This window comes from Myotis davidii, unplaced genomic scaffold, assembly GCF_000327345.1.
Source record: "Myotis davidii unplaced genomic scaffold, ASM32734v1 scaffold753, whole genome shotgun sequence".
NCBI lineage: Eukaryota > Metazoa > Chordata > Mammalia > Chiroptera > Vespertilionidae > Myotis > Myotis davidii.
This window is the reverse complement of record NW_006286231.1, coordinates 3,357,891-3,377,860: the sequence shown is the minus strand read 5'-3', so window position 1 is coordinate 3,377,860 and position 19,970 is coordinate 3,357,891. Positions and strand designations below refer to the sequence as shown.

The following is a 19,970-nucleotide window of genomic DNA, read 5'->3' as shown; positions in this document are numbered from 1 at the left end:
GGTTAGGGGACTGTCTAGGCCAGGGGGAAAAAATGGACACATATGTAATACCCTCTGTAATAAAAAATTAAAAAATTAAAAAAAAAAATAAAAATAAAAAAAAAATAAATAAAATATCATATAATGTGATTCTATCCTAAGTGATTCATACTAGTAAATTTTACTCTGTGTACCCACTATAAAGAATTAAAAAATACATTATAACAAAGCTTCCAATTCATTTGTAGCTCCTTTTGTCACAAGAACATCAAATTATGAAATATAACCATCATCGCAGCAGCCAGCTTATCTTAATAGGTAAAAGTTTATACATTCTCAATATTTCTTGTTTTTCTAATACACTTAAATTTCTAAAATATGCATTCATATATTCATAGAACTATAATTTTTTTATTTTTATCCTGATATTAAAGTTAGAAAGTTGGAGAAGTGTATTTGTGGTAGATTTTGAACCAGGAATAAAGACTTCTCGATATCACCTTCAGTATCCTGACTGAATTACTTTGTAATTTGTGACAAGTTATGCCTTCACTCTTCCTATATTGTTACGACCATGGATCATTAAAAAAAAAAAAATTGTTTCCTAAGACTTCCATAACAATCTACCACAAATTTAGTGGCTTAAAACAAAATAAATTTATCCTCTCAAAGTTCTGGAGTCTAGAAGTGCAAAATCAAGTTCAACAGGACTATGATCCCTTCAAAGTCGCCGGGGAAGAGCCTGGCCTCTTCCGCCTCCTGGAAGTTCATTGTGGCAGCAGAACTCCAATTCATGCTTCCATTTTCACACAGTTTTCTCTTCCTGTGACTCTCTCTGTCTTCTCCTCCTCTTATAAAAACACCAGTCATTGCATTTAAGGTCCATCCTAATTCAGTATGATCTCACCTTAACTGATTACATCCACAGAGATCCTATTTCCAAATAAGGTCATATTCTGAAGTTCTAGATGAACATGAATTTTTTTCAGACACTCTCAACCCAGTATCATAGTTATGAATTAGTTTACCAATTTGCATCAAATATGGAAAATAATAGCATGTAAAATAATGCACATATTCTTATTAATATTATAAAGTTATGTGGGAAAAGAAAAAAAAACTGATGCTTTCAGCTGTTGGAAAACCTATATTTGAAAACTTCATGCTTTCTTTATATATTGATCATGTTTATACACTGTTGATGTTCACTATAGATTTCCAGTTAGAGTTTTGAGATGATTCTCTCCAGTGGTAAATTATTTTAGAAACAAAAAGTTGAATTCTCACCCTATAAATCCATTAAGCAAGTAATCAGTCAGTATTCCTTCCTTCTTTAATACACTGATGTGGGAGGCACTTCTAGGCACAGTAGATATCAGCAGTAAACTAAGTAGACTGACAGTATTGTTGTCAGTCAGAAAGGTGGAAAACAAAGGAAAAAAAATTTAAACAAGTGAAATACTTATGAAGTCAGGTGTAAAAAGTGCCGTGGAGAAAAACAAAAGCAAAGAGACAGGATAGGAAGTGCAGAGATAAGAAATAATTCATATTTTCAAATACTGTGGCCATGGAGGCCATCCTCTGTCACTTACATTTGAGGAAATGCCTGAAAGAGGGGAGGGGAAAAAAAAGACAGAAAAAACATTATAGACAAAAGAAAACCAGGTGCAAAGGCCCTGAAGTGGAAGAATGTCTGGCACATTCCAAGAACAGCAAAAAAGCCAATATGAATGCAGTGGCAATATAAAGGGGGGTTAACAAGATTTGAACTTTGCCGGGAGCCAGTCCATCCTTACTGTTTCAAGGGACCTGGCATATATGGCATACTGTTCTTAATATGTTTGCTCACCTTCTTGGCACTATGTGTTTTAACCAAGGTCACCCCTCTGAGAAAGGTTGTTTCCCCAGGTAGGGATTTTCCCCTGAAGTTAGGGAGGGAATAAAACCTCTTAACGAAGGCTGAGGAACCCGGCTACAGAACCTGGTGACCGAACCTGGCTGGAGAGCCTAAACCGAACCTGGCTGGAGAACCTAGCGAGAGAAAACCTGGACAGAACCTGGATGGAGAACCTAGTAAGAGAAGAACATGGCTACAGAACCTGGCTGGAGACCCTGACAAGAGAACCCAGCTATGATGATCACCTGAGCGCTGCCTCTGTGTCATTCCTTCTTCGCCGACTCCGTCCACACCTTTGGGGACCCCTGGACCTGCTGGGGTTGGACCCCAGCAGAACTTGGTGGTTAACTTCAGCACATGTGATATAGAACGTGGTTCGGCCATTTAAGGTTTATAATTTTTTTGGTTCTGAGTTACAGGGAGCCAACAAAATGGTTTGAGCAGAGGAGTGACATGATTTAACATGAGGTTTTTTTTTATTTTTTTAAATCAGTTTGATTGATCTGTTGAGAATAGATTATAGGTGACCAAGGTTAGAAGTGGGGAGACCAGTTCATTGGTGACAAGTCTAAATTCTGAATACATTTTAAAGAAATAATAAATAGGATCTGCTAATGTGAATTATGAGTGAAAGAGAAAAGTAAGAATGACTACAATTTTAGGCTTAAAAAACTGGAGCATAGGAGCTGCTAAAAACTGAGATAGAGAAAACTACAGGTAGGGAAGCTTTCGGTGGAATGTTAAAATTTCAGTTTTGAATGCAGTGAGTTTGAGATGTCAGACTTCAAAAGAATATATCAAGTAAGCCTTGGTCATAAATGTCTAAAAATTAGAAAAAAGGTGTGGGCTGGATACATAAATTGGGAAGTTGTAAAATTAGAAGATGGCATGTAAAGCACTGAGATCAGATTAGATGAGATCATTGAAAAGACTGAGTATAAATAAGAAACAGATAAATCCAATCCCATTTCTTGGGCTAGTTCAACATTAAGAGGTTCGGTGAAAAAACAGAGCCATGCAAAGGAGATTGGGAAGGAGCAGTTAATGAGGTAGAAAGTCAGAAGAGCTGAGAGGCTCTGAGGCAAGAAACTAAAGTATTGCAAGGAGGTATGAATGAATAACTGTTTCAAATGTTACTCATAGTCAAGTAAGATAAAGGATGAGAACTGGCCACTGGATTTAGCAAGATGGAGGCTATCAGTGGTCTTCATAAAAGCATATTTGGTGCAGTCATTTTGGAAACTAAACAAACTGGAGTAGTTTGTACTTAAGAGAGATAATTCAAAACAATCCTATATAATAAAAGCCTAATATGCTAAGTGTCCAGTCATCCAGTCAGCCATTCAACCAATCAAAGCATGATACGCTAATGATATGCTAAGGCTGCTCAACCACTCGCTATGATGTGCACTGACCACCAGGGGGCAGATGCTCCAACTGGTAGGTTAGCTTGCTGCTGGGGTCTGGACACATCCTCGAGCCCTCCCGCAGTTCCTCCTTGGCTGGCCAACCTCCCACATCCCACCCCAGCCCACGCAAGAGCTGCCCCCTGGTGGCCAGTGCACTCCCACAGGGGGAGCACCACTTAGCCAAAAACCGGGCTCACGGCTGGCAAGTGCAACGGCGGTGGCAAGAGCCTCTCCCACCTTCACTGCAGGCGGGAGGTAAGGAGCAAGGGGCCCTGGACTTCAAGAGTCCCAGACTGTGAGAGGGATGTTTGACTGCCAGCTGGCAGGAGAACACCCCCCGAGGGGTCCTGGACTGCGAGAGGGCACAGGCCAGGCTGAGGGATTACCCCCAGTGCACGATTTTCATGCACCAGTCCTCTAGTAAGTACATAAAATTCTGTCAAGATAATTCTCTCTTAACTTCTCAATAGAAATGTCTGAAGACTAAATGATATAGCCACAGTGCTGAGTGTAGAACTAGGCATATATTAGACAATAAACAGTAGCTCTAATGATGGTGAAGATATTGATAATGCACACAAATCTTCTAATTCTACAAGAGTGCCAATTTCTTCAAGAATAATTTCTCACCTCTAGGAATCTATCTTTTGAGATTCAGTTTATATCTCATTTGATAAATAATAAATAGAATTAAATATGCCCCAAATAGGTACATTAATAATGAAATGAATTCCAACTCATAGAGGAGAAAAAAGAGAAAATACTACATGGAATCAAATAAGGAGATTTATAAAAAATTTTAGTTTTTTATTCTCCCTTTAAAAAGTCAGGGGGAAATACTCAAACAAGTTATGATGTATAAGATCTCTCCTACTTTGCTGAAGGGAACAGCAAATAGTTTAACATTTTGGGAAAACAGACTGGCAGCATTTTACAAAATTTAAATATGCTTAGCATATGACTCAGCACTACTACTCCTTGATATTTACACAAGAGTTATGAAAACATATATCCACACAAAAACTTAACAAATGTAGCAGCTTTATACAAGGATAAACAACTTGTAATATGCACATAAAATAGAATACTTATCAGCAATAGAACCACTGACACAGTCAACATCAGGGATTCATCTCAAAACCCGTATGGTGAACAAAAGCAGCAAGAAGCACAAGAGTTCATCGTGTACTTTTCCATTTATCAGACTTTCTATAATAGACAACACTAACCAATAGTCATGAAAACCAGATCAGGGCTTGTCTAGAGCTAAACTGGAGAAACTGACTGTACAGCGGTATGAAGGAACATTTTAGGGAGGATCATCACTATGAGGTTAAACCCTGGATTCCATTTGTCCAAATGCAACATACTTTACAATTAAATTGGAGCATTCTATTATACCTCAATAAAATTTATTTAAAAGTAATTCTTAACCAGATACTATCCTCAATCATTCCCAAAGCTATGGTTACATAGAGCCTTACTCATTTACTAACTGTGGGCCCTATTCTATATACAATGGCATCACCTTAGTCTCGGTAATCTTCCTTTATGATTTTCATTTTTAAAAATTTCCAATATTACGTTCTTTTATTCCTTTCTATCATCTCTACTTTCCCTATCTTCATTCTACGGATGAATTAGATACACCACATGCCCATACCCTTTTCAAAGTTTCTCAATCTAACTTTCATAAATGTTCCTCTCTGTCCTCTATATAGTGATTCATTCCACACATCCCACATGATATGCCTGCTCCACCAAGAGCTCTCTTCAACAACAGCACTACTGCATGCCAATATGCAGTGATCTCACATGCCTTTGCATCACACAGACAATATACAAATGCAACACAAGGCAGGTTCTGGGAGAGAAAAGATAGTCCCTTGACTATAAATTTGCCAATTTGGACTGAAAATAAAATTATATGGGCCAAGAAAGGATAAAACAAAAAGGTTGGACTATGTGTGTAAATAACAATTACACCATCAAAAACTTTTGCCATGATAATTTAGTTATTTCAAGTTCTTAATCATCAATCTAAACTGAATACTCTATAATTATGAGAACATCTGAAAAATGCCAAGCTGATCATGCATCCATCCTTCATTCATTCAACAACTATTATCTGAGCCCCCAATCTGGGGCAGGAACTGTTTTAGGTGTTAAGAACAAAAGTGCACAAACCTGATAAAAATTCAATCTTAGCCAGTTGTCTCTGCTGCAATATGGCCCTCTAAGGACAATGATTTCTAGTGGTTGGAGATCAAATTTGTTAATCTCCACTTTATAAGTAAACTGTTTGGTAAACAGTTTTATGCCCAACTCTCCATTCAAGCAACTCCGGTCTTTATGGAACGAAAAAGTAGATCTTGCCCTCAAAAGACAGATATGAGCTTAATGAATTTTTTCTCCTTGTTTCATATATTCTCTCTCTGACATTTCATTCATATAATTCTGAATCCCTTTCTCCCCTTGAAACATGAAAACAGCAACATGTCTTCTTTATCTGTCTATCCTCAATTCTGACATAAAGCAAGCACTCAGATGTGTGTTCATGAATTGCCTCAGCTTAATTTAGTACTAATTAAAATTTTGAGCACTTACTTTTTAAAACAATATCTAAACTCAATCTCACAAAGGGGAAAACTTTCTTGTCCCTACCAATTAATTTGCCAAGTGAATCAATTGAAATGATTTAGTATTCCATTTAGTTACCATCTAATTCAAGTGGCTTTAATTAATGAATAAAACTTTGCTGTCTGAGTCTTTATTTAAACAAAGATAAAAATGTCTTTGTGCTATTGTCTTGCATACATATTAAACAGCCTTGCATTCTCCTTCTAAACATCAGCTGATGATCATCAGATCTTTCCTTTTCCAGAAACTTTCAATGGTTCCCCATTTCCTAGGGAACAAAGTTAAAAATTCCTTTCCCCAGCATTCAGAATCCTTTAAAAACTGTCTTTATCCTAACCTAAAATCTAGAAATCCCCTTCATGTCTCATTCTGCTCCAATCAACCAATTCACTGAACACTTATATCCTTATTTTGGGAAAGGCAACAGCTTTCTCTTTCCTTCTGACATCTAGCCTCTTCCTTTTCTGTCCTCTGGAAATATCCCTATTTGTGTAAATATTTTATAATAGTATATAAATGTTATGAGTACTCTGCCTAAAGAGTCTAGGCACACCTGAGTCAGGGACACAGCATAACACAGGGCTTCAAAGTCTGGGCTGTAAAACCTGACCAGAAAGGCTGTGAGTACTTTGTTCCCTCTTACCAGTTTTGTGACCTTGAGGAACTTAATTAACCTTTCTAGGTCTCCATTTCTCCTATATAAATGAAGATAATAATAGTACCTATCCTCCATGATACTTTTCAGAATTAATAAAAACTTTATATCTAAAGCATCTACCATACTATACCTAATAATTGTTCATTATTACAATGTATTTTTATATCTGACAGGAATATATCTGTATGAAACAGCAGAGGGATCAGAGTAAATTATGAATAAAAATATGAAAGAACTAAGTAAATATCAAGGGTCAAAACTTTATAATGCCTATAAATATTTGATACTATTTATAAACTTTATTGAAAATTATCTGGGAAATACCTGCCTTTAATCCAAGTTGATTGTGCTTATATGCCCCACTTTTCATATGTCTATGAATATTACCATCTGACAATTCCGGTGGTCATCATAATTTATTCAGAGCAATTCCAATACTGACAATGCATTTTAATCCATCACACTCTTCTACCTGCCTCCAAAAGGTGAAGTTATATATATATATATATTTGTTTTAAAAATGGTGTTAGCATTAACACCCTAATTCATCAGTTTCGTTTTCCAGTTTTCTGTCACACCTGCACACTGGAATTACCCCCTGGAGCACCAAAGATTAATCAAACAAAATCACAAACATTTATTATTTAATAAATGAGTACATTGCTTGGTGTTCATGTTATGAGAAAATAATTTAGAAAGAAACAAAAGAAAGGATTGATACAATAGCCCACTGTCAAAAATCCAATAGCACAAGGTTACCTGTGTCCCTAGATTTATGAGAGGGGATCAGTTAGTTTCCCAGGCAGGACCAATGGAAACATGGAGGTATCTAATTGAGATCGCCAGTCAACAATTCCACTCATTTTCTTGATTTCCCCTATTCAGAAAAGTGTTGGGAGAGTATCGAGGAACAGAAGTGGATAAGAGTAATTTTTTATAACCTTTAAATGTCAGAAGAGTTAATACTATTGTATAAAAGATATGAACTCTCTTCTACTCTCTCTAAAAAAAAAAATCAATGGAAAAAATATCCTGGGTGAGGATTAACAACAACAAAAGACAAAAATTAAAAAAATCAAAGATATGGCCTGGCCAGCATGGCTAAGTGGTTGAGCATCAACCTATGAACCAGGAGGTCATGGTTGGACTCCCAGTCAGGGCACATGCCTGAGTTGCAGGCTGGTTCCCCAGTGTGTGTTGTGCAGGAGGTAGCTGATCAATGATTCTCTCATCATTGATGTTTCTATCTCTCTCTTCCTCTCTGAAATCAATAAAAAATAAAATAAATAAAATAAAGGTATAAACCCTGGGAAATATTTTCCTGGCTGGAGTTGCCATATCCCACTAACCAGGGAGATCTGTCAGAACTTAGAGTGTCTCTGAGAGTAAAGACAAAACACTCAATTCAAGTTTTCAGAATATGTACTCCGGATTGTATCTGAATGAAAGCATGGTTCTTAAAGTCCAATGCAAACTGGCATTTATTGATGACCAAGTCCTTGTACAGTATAATAACCAAATCCTATTCTATTGACTGTAAAAATGCTGGCACTTCCCATAACCTCACTGTGAAATAGCAGAATAAAGCTAGATTGGTCTCTACTCGGGTTCCTAGCAGAGAGGTCCTCTAACCCTTGTTATTTCCTAAGTAATAACAGCACTCAGAGCATCTTTTGTTCTAACATTTTGTCTTTGACTTTGGTTCCTGCCACAGTGCTCCTAAATCCCTTGGAATTTCCTGGATGGCAACAGTGTCTTTTGTTAGAATGAGGCAACTCTTTTGAATGAGTGGGCTCCTGGACAGCTCCCAAATAGGATTGGTCCACAATGACTGAGCCATGATTAGAAGCTTGGAACTTTCAGCAATCCTACCACCAAGTTCCAGGAAGTTGGAGATTGAGTTAATGATTGATCATATCTATGCAATGAAGCCTCCATAAAAATCCCCAAAGTACAAAAGTATGGGGTTCAGAGAGCTTCTGGGTTGGTGAATGTATCTACATAACAAGAGGGGGGCATACCCCAACTCCATGGGGAACAGAAGCTCCTGCACTTAAGACCCTTGTAGACCTCACCCTATGTATTGTTTCATCTGGCTGTTCATTCATATTCTCACTATATCCTTTATAAGTGTAAATAAATGTTTCCCTAAATTCTGTGAGGTATTCTAGCAAATTATTGAGTCCAAAGAGCAGGTCTTGGAAACGACAATTTGTAAGTGATCGGTCAGAAGCACAGGTGACAACTTAATATTTGCAATTGGTGACAAGTGAAGGCAGTCTTCTGAAACTGAGCCCTTACCTTGTGGGATCTGATGCTAAATACAGGTAAGATGGTCTCAGAATTGTAGGACACCCTGCTGATGTCTCAGAGAATTGCTTAGTATGATAAAAACCCAAATGTCTGGCATGAGAAGTATTTATGTGTGTGAGTAAAGAGGAAACAGAATTGTTTTCCCATTCATTCACTCTGCCTCAGTTTCCCCATACATAAAAGAAGAAAAAGTGTCTACTTCACAGATTTTTTGGGGAGGGGGGAGGAATTGAGTTAACATTTGTACATTAATAGAGTAGTTAATAACTTATGATCATTATTATTGGCTAATGCACTTATCTTTGTTTACATATAAGCAGCAATTTCTTATTTTCCCTTTTTTTTTAGGAAGAAAATTTAATTTAATTTCCTAAGCACGTATAATATGTTTAAGATTCAGGATCAGGTATAGAATGGTAGTTTCCTTCCCTTCTTAAATAGGATAATTTTATACCCCTACTGTCCTCTGTGGTGATGAGAAGGCCTTTCTGCAGTTTCTAAGCAGACAGCTTCCCGCCATGTCACCTCCATATCACCAATTTTATATCAGATCACACATTATCTATGGACTAATCAAAAGTTGATACTGGAATAACCCACTTTCCATAGTTTTATTGAAAAAAAGTAGTTAGAAACATTCTTCATTTGGAGACTAGCATATATTTTATAACCCATGCCTTATATTCATTGCATTATACAGATAGCAACTGAGGCTCAGAGAGGTCAATTAACTATGAGGACATAGCCCTTAGTGGGGGAGTCAGAAGTAGGATCTGGTGTTGTAGAGTGCTCGTGCAAACCTTCAAAACAACCTCAAATTTCCCCAGTGTTTGTTTGTAAGTGCACTGCAGCCGCACTGGACTTTTTAAATACCTATTTATTCAGCTATCTATTCTAACTCTTCCAACTTGGGAGTAGCAAAACTTAGTGTGCCATACCAATTAGGAGTTAGAAATATCCTCCAGTGCATTTTAGTTCTAGGTGGCCCCAGAGTGGCATAAAAGAGTTAATGTGCTCTTCTAATTACTACTTATGTTACCAAAAAAGCCCTCTTAAAAAAATAGGAAAAGGAGTCATGTAAAACTAAGGTTGAAACAAGTCTACATGCTCCCATAAAGTCTTTGAAATAATCTTTTTTAATAGCATCATTCAATAACTAATACACAAAATGATAATGCTGACTCAGTTATAAATATTCAGTTATATTCCATTTAATAAAGAACATAATCCATTTTAGGGGGAAAAGGTCCATAGAAGTGATGGTTTTTTTAAGTTTAATATTTAGAGTTTAATAACTTAGCCAACTTCCTATGAAACAATTCCATTCAGCTGCTTAACAGGTGTCAAACTCAACATGTCTAAAATAAACTCAACATCCACCCTTAAATCATCTCCTCCTACATTCTCTTCACTTTCAGGAAATTGAATCAACTAATGCCCTGAAGGAACTCAAGACTTGTCTTTGACACTTCTCTCCTACACACATCAGAGGCAGTCAAGCATCTAGCTCTCTTGCTCCCATAGCTCAAATACCTGTCCATTTACCCTCTTCTTTCATACCTCACTGCCACTACTCTGCTCCAAGCAGGCATCACTTCCTGAACAGAATTCATGGAATGCTGCCACAGCTTCCAACCCAGCCTCCTCAAGAGACTGGTTCTCCTCCAATCCACTGTCTGGAGTAAATCCATAGTGATCTTTCCATAACACAAATATGATCATGTCTGCTCTGCCTTTTAAACCCATTAAATGGCTTCCCAATTTTTAAATCCTTTTAGTGGCACTTATTCATTCATTTAATCATCTACTAGTATATGATGTAATAAACACATCAAACCCACACACAAAATATATCTGGAACCCCAGAAATGACCCACATTCAGCCAAAATGTTCACCCCTACCCCATTCTCCTGTCTCCCCTGACAGGACTCAATGTCCTAAATCCCATATTAATAATTAGCCTCACTTGTTTTATATAAAATCTCATTGCATCTGGATATGTCACTAAAATGTATATTTGCAAATTTTAGTTGATTTTAGCTTTCAAACTGTATCATGCTATATATCATCTTTCAGGGACCTAATTTTTATACTTAACTTACCATTGTACCATCAAGATTTACTCATATTGGTACAAGTCACCATCACCGCAGTTCATCCATTTTTACTACTTTATACTAATTCCTTATATTGACATACCACTGTTCATCAACTTTTCCATTGATGGAAATATGGGCTATTTTTAGCATTTCATGTTATGAGCAATACTATGAATTATTTGTATATGTGGAACAAATTATCTTGAGTATATGACTATGAGTAATGGCTCATACACAAATGTCCAGATTTCAAAGATAATGGCAAGCTGCTACCTAAAGTTATAATAAAAATGTGGAGATGCATAATTTCTAACAATTAGCAATAGTAGTCTAATTTTTGCCAACTGAATGGATATAAATAGGTAATTGTAGCCTTGGTCTGTATTTCCCTGTTCAAAACTGAAGTTGTACATTTCTTCACAAGTGTTTTTGCTAGATGTGTTCCTTTCTTAAGCAATTATATATTCACGTCTAATGCCCATTTTTCTCCTATTGGATTATTTGGCTTATTGTATTAAAATGGGAGTTATTTCTATATATTTGACACTAATCTCTTAGTTGCGTGTTCTTTGAACATCTACAATTTGTAACTTCTCCTTTTACTTTAAGTTATAGTTGAATTAACCAACTTTTTCAATTTTAATACAATCAAATTTATCTATATTCTATTTATGGTAAAAATTTTTGTATAATGTTTCAGAATTTTTTCTTCTTTTTAAATATATCTTTATTGATTTCAGAGAGGAAGAGGGAAAAAGAGATAGAAACATCAATGATGAGAATCATTGATTGGCTACCTCCTGTGCGCCCCCTACTGGGGATAGAGCCCTTGACAGGAATCAAACCCGGGCCCTTCAGTACCCAGGCTGACACTTTATCCACTGAGCCAAACCAGTAGGGCCAGATTTTTTTCTTAATTATAGATCTAGTAGATGCCTAAATGTTTTCTGCTAAAAGTTTTATTTTATTTTATTTTTTTCGCTTGGCGCCAGAAGCGAGAGCCCCTCGGGTCAGTGAAAAAAAACAATTAGAGTAGTGGTATTTCACCTGCGGCCTGCAAGGCTGGCGTGCCCCCCTCCCCGCCCCCTCGCGGGGACTCAGGGAAGGGGCGCCGGGGGCCTCCCACTTATTCTACACCTCCCATGTCTCTTCACTGTGCCAGACTAGAGTCAAGCTCAACAGGGTCTTCTTTCCCCGCTGATTCCGCCAAGCCGGTTCCCTTGGCTGTGGTTTCACTGGATAGTAGGTAGGGGCAGTGGGAATCTCGTTCATCCATTCATGCGCATCACTAACTAGATGACAAGGCATTTGGCTACCTTAAGAGAGTCATAGTTACTCCCGCCGTTTACCTGTGCTTCATCGAATTTCTTCACTTTGACATTCAGAGCACTGGGCAGAAATCACATCGCGTCAACACCCGCCGAGGGCCTTCGCGAAAAGTTTTATTTTGACATTAAGACATCCAAAGTTTATATTGGCTTGTGACATGAAGTAGACATTCAATTTCATCTGTTTTCCACATGGATTCCCACTTTATTACAGCTCCACTTATTCAACAGCCCTTCCTTTCCCCATTGATGTGCAGTCTTCCTCTGCCACATCCTGAATGTTCCAAACATGTGAACAGTATGTCTACGTCTATTCTACTCCACTGGGCAATTTGCCTACCCTTTTTGTCCCTTTGTACCAATACTCCCGTCTTAGTCACTCTAATTTTATAAGACTTCTATATTTTTCTCCTTAAGATGTATCCTGGGTATTCGGTAACCTTTATCATTTCATAAAAATTTTCATATTTTCTTCTTTAACTAGTTATATCCCATTTTAATGTTTTTGACCTAAACTTACACGCCACAGTCTGTGGAATTTTTATCTAATACCTTAGATCTATTTTCCTCTACTCAGAGCATCCCTCTTGATCACCTTAATACTCATTATACACATTATGCTTGTCAAAATTTCTAAATTACATTTTTCAAAGAGGGAGTGAAAAGAATGGGAGAAAAATGTGTACTTTGTTATTGACTATAAGCTTCAAGACAGTAGTAAAGACCTCAGTTCCCTTATATCTCCAGATCTTACCACAGACACATAGCAGGCACTTAACAAATTATTTTTAAAAGAGTTACTTCCTCCTTTGGGGTCTCATCCAGAATAACTGTTCCTTCTCGTCCCTTGCTCTGCACCCTATTCACCCTGGACAGCAATGCCAGGAGGAGCCTCATTCAGACCTGTCAGTCTACTCCTCAACATTTAGCAGATATTGATACAAAGATTACTATGAGTCAATACTCCCTTGAAGGGTTTATGTACATCATCTCATTTAATTATCAAGGTGACCATGTAAAGCAGGATTTACTGCCTCTCAGTTTCTCATTTTAAGTGAGAACACTATCATTTTATTAAGGAATTTGCAAAATGTCACATAACCATTCAATGGGGAGGAGGTAAGAACCAGGTTGTTCAACAAAGACTGGGCTTTTAAAAAAAAGTTAAAATAAAATTTTATTGATTTCAGAGAGAAGGAGAGATAGAAACATCAATGATGAGAATCATCTATCAGTGGCCTCCTGCATGCCCCCTACTGGGGATTGAGCCCGCAACCTGGGCACGTGCCCTTGACTGGAATCAAACCTAGGACCGTCCAGTCAGCAAGCCAACGTTCTATCCACTGAGCCAAATCAACCAGGGCAACAAAGCCTAGGCTTTTAACCCTGTGGTAATCTTGTTACATCGCCTGTGAGCTCAGATGTCTTTATGCTTTTTCTTGTTCTTTTCTTTTTTAATTGAAATATAATTGATATACAACGTTGTGTAAGTTTAAGGTATGCAACATGTTAACGTCATAGGCACTAAAGTAATTGAGGATGTGATGAATAAATAAATGAACGTTTCTCAAAAATTAATTGATAGTGTATGCTAATATTGGGTACTTAAAAATTGTTTAAAATGTAATGTTTAGAACTAGAAGGGATGTTAGAAACCACCTCGTCCCAAACCCTTTATTTTAATAACTAGGCACCTGATACACAAAATTCCTGCAAGAGTAGGCCTTCCTTCCCCCAGCTGCCGGCACCAGCTTCCCTCTGGCACTCAGGATCCAAGCTTCCTTCAGGCCCCTGGCAGGTACCTAGGACCCGGGCTTCCCTCTGGCCACCGGAAGGTACCCAGTACCTGGGCTTCCCTCACAGCCCCAGCTTGTCTGGAAGGTTGTCTGGAAGGACGTCTGGAAGGACATCCAGTCTAATTACCATATTACCCTTTTACTATTATAGATAAATACACACAGGTCCCAAAGATCAACTTTTTTTAAGTCAAAAAGGCTTGTTTTAGCATATTTTGAACATGAAAATTTCAGGTAAGTGAACTTTGCACAATATCATCTGCCTGTAAATAAAATATATTCTAAATACATGGCACAAATTCCTAAATGAAGTGATATTCTCAAAAAATAATTAAAAATAGAAAATGTAATTAAACCCCAAACATTCAAGACAAACGCAACACACAACTAAACAACTCTTAAAAATAAAGAGAATATAGCTTAATTTTACAATTTAAGTACAAGGACAAATTACTATTTTTGCATTGCATCATTACATTTCACATTTTTAGATTTAAAACTGAGCATTAAGAACTTAAATCAGCAAAACTGTACTTTTTTGGTACTTGTAGAAAAGGCTATTATAATTTTGCTGAATCAGATTATAACATTTTCTGTGATCAATCTACATGTCTCCATTCAACAAATGACAAAGTGATCATTCCAAACTGTTATAATTCATCAGAACACATTTCCACTTTCAACAGCAACTCAACTGATTCAAACAAAGAAGGAGAGAAGGCTGATTTGTTCTGGGATTTTAACTAAAGACCAGCAAATCAAACCCATGTTCATTTATCAAAATCTGATAGACTCATAATGTTCTCCACTTTGAATAGCTATAGTATAAATGTATAAAAGTTGCATATAAAATACTGAAATGGCTCAGTCAGTTCTGAAGTACTTTTTCTCAAATCTTTGAATAGTCAAAAATTATAGTGAGAAAGTTAGACTAATTTTGAAAAGAGGAAGATAATTAGAATTTCTCCAATTGACCAAGAGCATTATTGGAATCTGAAGCAAATTCAAGATGCCCTAAATACTCTTAACAAAAATTAATTTTTTTTGGAAATGCTCTTCGGTGTTTTCCTAAACCTCATACAACCAGATAATATCTATGAAAGTCTGTTTATTAGCAAATTAATTAATAAATAACTTCAAAAATATCTGTAACAATGAAATCTGATGACATTCATTAAATAAATATCAAGTAAGAAATTTATATTCACTCTTCCTAAAGGTACAAACATTTCAAATAGGACTCAAAGTTCACCTTTTGTCATATTCATGAAGAGAAGCTTTGCTAAACAAAATTAATGTAAATTAGGTTTCAAAGAAAAAAATTTTGATTCAATGAGAATAAAACTAATTTCAAGCACCCTTAAACACTGTAGAAGCATTCATTTACTAGGAATATTTGAAAAATATATTTATAGGTCTATAAGTCAACAAAAAGCATAGAGAAATTTATTTGAAATAATCGGAGGAAAGGAATGCCTATAATGTCACAATAAATCCCCATTTATACATATCACTATGCTTCTTTGGAATTCACTCTTCTCTAGTCTTTGAAACTGGTCCCAAATGAGGTAAATATAGAGTCAAAGTGACTATCATATACTTGAAATTATCCTTTGCCCTTAACATCTATATATATAAAAGCCTAAGTGACCATTACAACTGAACAACCAGAACGACCGGTCAACCAGTCACTATGATGCACACTGACTACCAGGAGGCAGATACTCAATGCAGGAGCTGCCCCCTGGTGGTCAATGCACTCCCACAGAGGGAGCGCCACTCAGCCAGAAGTCAGGCTCATGGCTGGTGAGTGCAGCTGCGGCAGCCCCACCTCTTGGCACACTGCTACATCCCTCGGGGGATGTCCAACTGTCGGTTCATGGATCAGGCCTAAACTGGCAGTCGGACATCCCCCAAGGAGTCCCAGATTGCAAGAGGGTGCAGGCCAGGCTGAGGAACGCCCCCATCCCCTACATGCACGAATCTGTGCAACGGGCCTCTAGTAGGACAATAATCTGATAGCCCACAGGTTGGATCTGACACTGCTACATCCCTCGGGGGATGTCCAACTGTCGGTTCATGGATCAGGCCTAAACTGGCAGTCGGACATCCCCCAAGGAGTCCCAGATTGCAAGAGGGTGCAGGCCAGGCTGAGGAACGCCCCCATCCCCTACATGCACGAATCTGTGCAACGGGCCTCTAGTAGGACAATAATCTGATAGCCCACAGGTTGGATCTGGCCACCAACATGTATTTTCTTTTAAAAAGTGTTTGTTTGCTTGTTTTATAATATTTGGAAGTCTTTAGGGGTGTCATGTACAATTCAATTCTGCTACAGTTCCCACTGCCTCACTTTAGTAGGTTTCCTTCTTTATGTTACATGCTTGGTCTCTAAGGGCTTTTACTTCTGGAAGCCTATATTTAAAATTCTGTCCAATTTGAATGTTCACTGAATTATTCTTTTTGTACAGTCCCAGAACATAGAAATTATTAGAATTGGAAGGTGCCTCAGAGGTTATTTCATTCTTCTCATTTCTTTCAACAAGAAACTGAGGCCAAGAAAAGTACAGTAGCTTTACCACAGTTAAATGCACATGAATAGTTCTGCCAAAGTGTTCTTCTAACTCAATAAGCGGTTTTTTAAAAAAACCCTATTTTGAAGTTTCATGTTTTGTCATGAGTCACCACCATTCCCTATCTCCATAAAAGTAACATTAATTTTATTAAGCACTTACCCCTGAGAGCAGGTAGAAGGGATCTCTCCTTCTTGTCATCACATTTGTTACATTCACTGAAGTACAGGAGTAAGAAGACATCAACCAGAACCCACATCAGCGAAGTGGCAAGGACCACCTTGCAGTAAACAAACCTCCTCATGTCTTTTCTTGATTTCTAGTTAGCAAACAGACCGAAGACAGATGCTACTGTGATAAATCCAAGCCACAGGGGTGAGCTCCAGCATAAAAGCAAAATGCATCCCACTGCATTAAAAAAAAAAAGGAAAAAAGAGAAAAGAAAAATTTATTACCATATAGTTTGTTTTGCATAGAGATATAACACAAAATACATGAGTTATTTAATGTTTCCATATATATCAGCACTAGGCTTTCAAATTCAGCATTAAAAGTCCAAACAAATGAAAAGTTGTAAGCAAGCCTGGTAGCTAAAATTCAAACAGCTAATCCTAGATATGCCATTACTGTGCTGAGCCCTTAACAACTATTCAATTTCATCAAGTTGTATTGTCTTCTCAAATTTCTATCATAACATTCTGCAGAGCACCAGATTGTCAAATAGTGCAGTTCTGAACTTACCCTAATTCAGCACTTTATAGGAGCCAATGCCGCTGAAGCAGGAATCACCTGGGATACTATATATTGTAGAGGCTAAGTGTTGGTCTTTATACACAGATAGGCTTGTGTCTACTTACTTCATATTTGTGGAAGCCTTTTTATATTTTTGTTTTGTTTTGTTTTTCATTTATAAAATGAGAATAACAATGCCAAACCTAAAGGTTTGCAATAAGGACTAAGTACAATAATGCTTGTAAACCATCTTGCAGAAGACAAAGTTACTAACATATAGGAAAAAAAATTCTCAAATTCTCAGAAAGAGCAATTACATAAAGCCATCAATTATTACGCCTTAAAAACCCCATCTGGTCTGCATGGAAAGTATCAGCAATAAATGTTTATTTTAGAATGGACAGCATACATTCAAAATATACTACCCGAGGAGAAACAACATATTAGTGTAGAGTGACTTAGAATAACCAGAGTAAGAATTCTAAAAGGCATAGCAAAGACTGTGCACAATTATTGAGATGTATTCAACAGTGTAGAGTTAATACCATATACATTTGTTCTATTTATACTGCATAAGACAGTAAGGACCTGGTTGATTGTATCTATACAGTATATATTCTCATATCATTTACTACATTTAAAACAATATAAATTTATTGATGTGAATCAATAACATAGTTTTCACAGATATTTGGGGAGAAGAGTCATTAAATACAAAGGCACTCAGAATATTTCATAAACATTTGTCCCAAAATTAAAACATCGAAGTGAAAATTGCTGAGGTAGAAGCTCTTTAAGTTAAAGGCAGCTGCCTTTGTATCAAAAGCAACACAAATGCTGTTGCCCCTGTTACAACCTAACCAGATTATAACAAATTCAAAATTTATATAAACTGACAGTTTAGAAAATTATTATACCAAAAGGTCTACTTTCAATATTTATATAAAACTTACATTTATTCACCATAGTTTTTTTCTAAAAAAAATATAAAAAAAGAAAGAAGCAAACTGTACAAATTTAAGAAATACATTATATTTAGGGTTTATTGTCTGCTTGTTATTTTCTTGAATAAATTCCATGCTGATTATTTCATTTTTACTTTATTGTTTCTAAAGAGTACAGCCAGCCATTGGAACTGAGCCTCTAAACCTGATAAGAGAAAGATTCTTCTCTATATATTTCCTATGTGTATGCTTTACTGAGTATGAATGTGAAACAACTCAAGCTGTTCAATTTTCTGTCTTCCTTTGGTGGAGGAGGTCCCTTCAATTTTTTGTAGAAAAAAAGTCCTAGAAAAAAGTATATACAAGACTGATGGTTACCAATGCACATTCCCAGATTTATAAGGAATACCTTAAAATAAAAGATCCTATAATAAAGTCTCTATCTATAATAGTAAAAACATAATATGCTAATTAGACTGGATATCCTTCCGGACAAAACTGGGGCCATGAGGGAAGCCTGCATCCCGGTGAATGCTGGTAGCTGGGGGAGGGGGGCGGAGAGCCCAGATCCCGGGTGCCAGAGGGAAGCCGGTGCCGGCAGCCAGAAAAAGGAAGGCCTACTCTTGCACAAATTTTGTGCATCGGGCCTCTAGTGCATTATATAAAATCCTTTATTATAAAGATGGATAAAAGAGACATAAACAACACCATTCTTATCTATGTCATAAAGTGAAAAGATGACTTTAGAGAGAAGGATATGTGATGATGTGAGCACAGGTTGAAGTGATGCAACCTGAACCAAGGAATGGGGGTGGAGTTGGCTGAATAACAGGAATGGATTCTTCCCTAGGACCTCCTGAAGGAACCAGCCCAGTGGGAATCACTTGGAACTTTCACCATGTGGAACTGAGTCCTAGCCAACGATGAGGTGCACTATAGAAATTGTACCATCTGCTTCTCTGGATATGTTTCCTTCAGGAAACAAGAACTTTCTATGTGATCTCAGGGACAAAGCAGTTACAAAGAAACCTTGCTCCTTAGAAATTGCAAGAGCTCCTTCCCCAGGAACTGATAATGCCTCTGACAGAGCAATTTCTGCTACAGGAATGAGTAACCATAGAAACAGCTCCACAGGCCCAACACCTGACTGCTCTCCTCCATCCCTTCCGACTCTGCCCTCAAAAATATTGTAAAAGTTATTCGACCCAACCTCAACAACATCTATTATGTCCTCTCTGAATTTTCATCGAATGAATCACAACCAGGAATATTTCTAAATCAACACATTCCCAGAGTGTGGAAGCTTTCTATCCAGCCGTCTGTCAGCCTACCCACCTCTTCTGTGGGAATCACAGAGGTTAACAGTGAGGAAACTAACCATACAGATAACCTCTCTCAACAAGAGGACAGTGATCTCCCAAAAGAATATGATCCTGAGCAATTTGCAGGCCTTCTCCATGGATGCTCTCCAACCTGTGAGTCCCCTGAAAATCCATTTAATTTCTATGGGAAAAGAGATGAACATGAAGGACAAGATGAAGTCACTTTGGCAAATAGTCCATTGGCTCTCAAGTAGTCTCCAACAGAAAATAACTCAGAAG

At 37.2% G+C, this 19,970-nt stretch overlaps 1 protein-coding gene across 1 annotated transcript in view; it reads right to left on the bottom strand.

The window, feature by feature from the left end:
• Positions 1-19,970, bottom strand: part of GALNT13 (polypeptide N-acetylgalactosaminyltransferase 13) — a 500,019-nt gene that overhangs the window by 387,419 nt on the left and 92,630 nt on the right. Inside the window, exon 3 of the mRNA XM_015559821.1 lies at positions 16,856-17,101. Coding sequence (XP_015415307.1) covers positions 16,856-16,997 — 142 coding nt within the window. The 5' untranslated portion in view covers positions 16,998-17,101. The remainder of the gene's footprint in view (positions 1-16,855; positions 17,102-19,970) is intronic.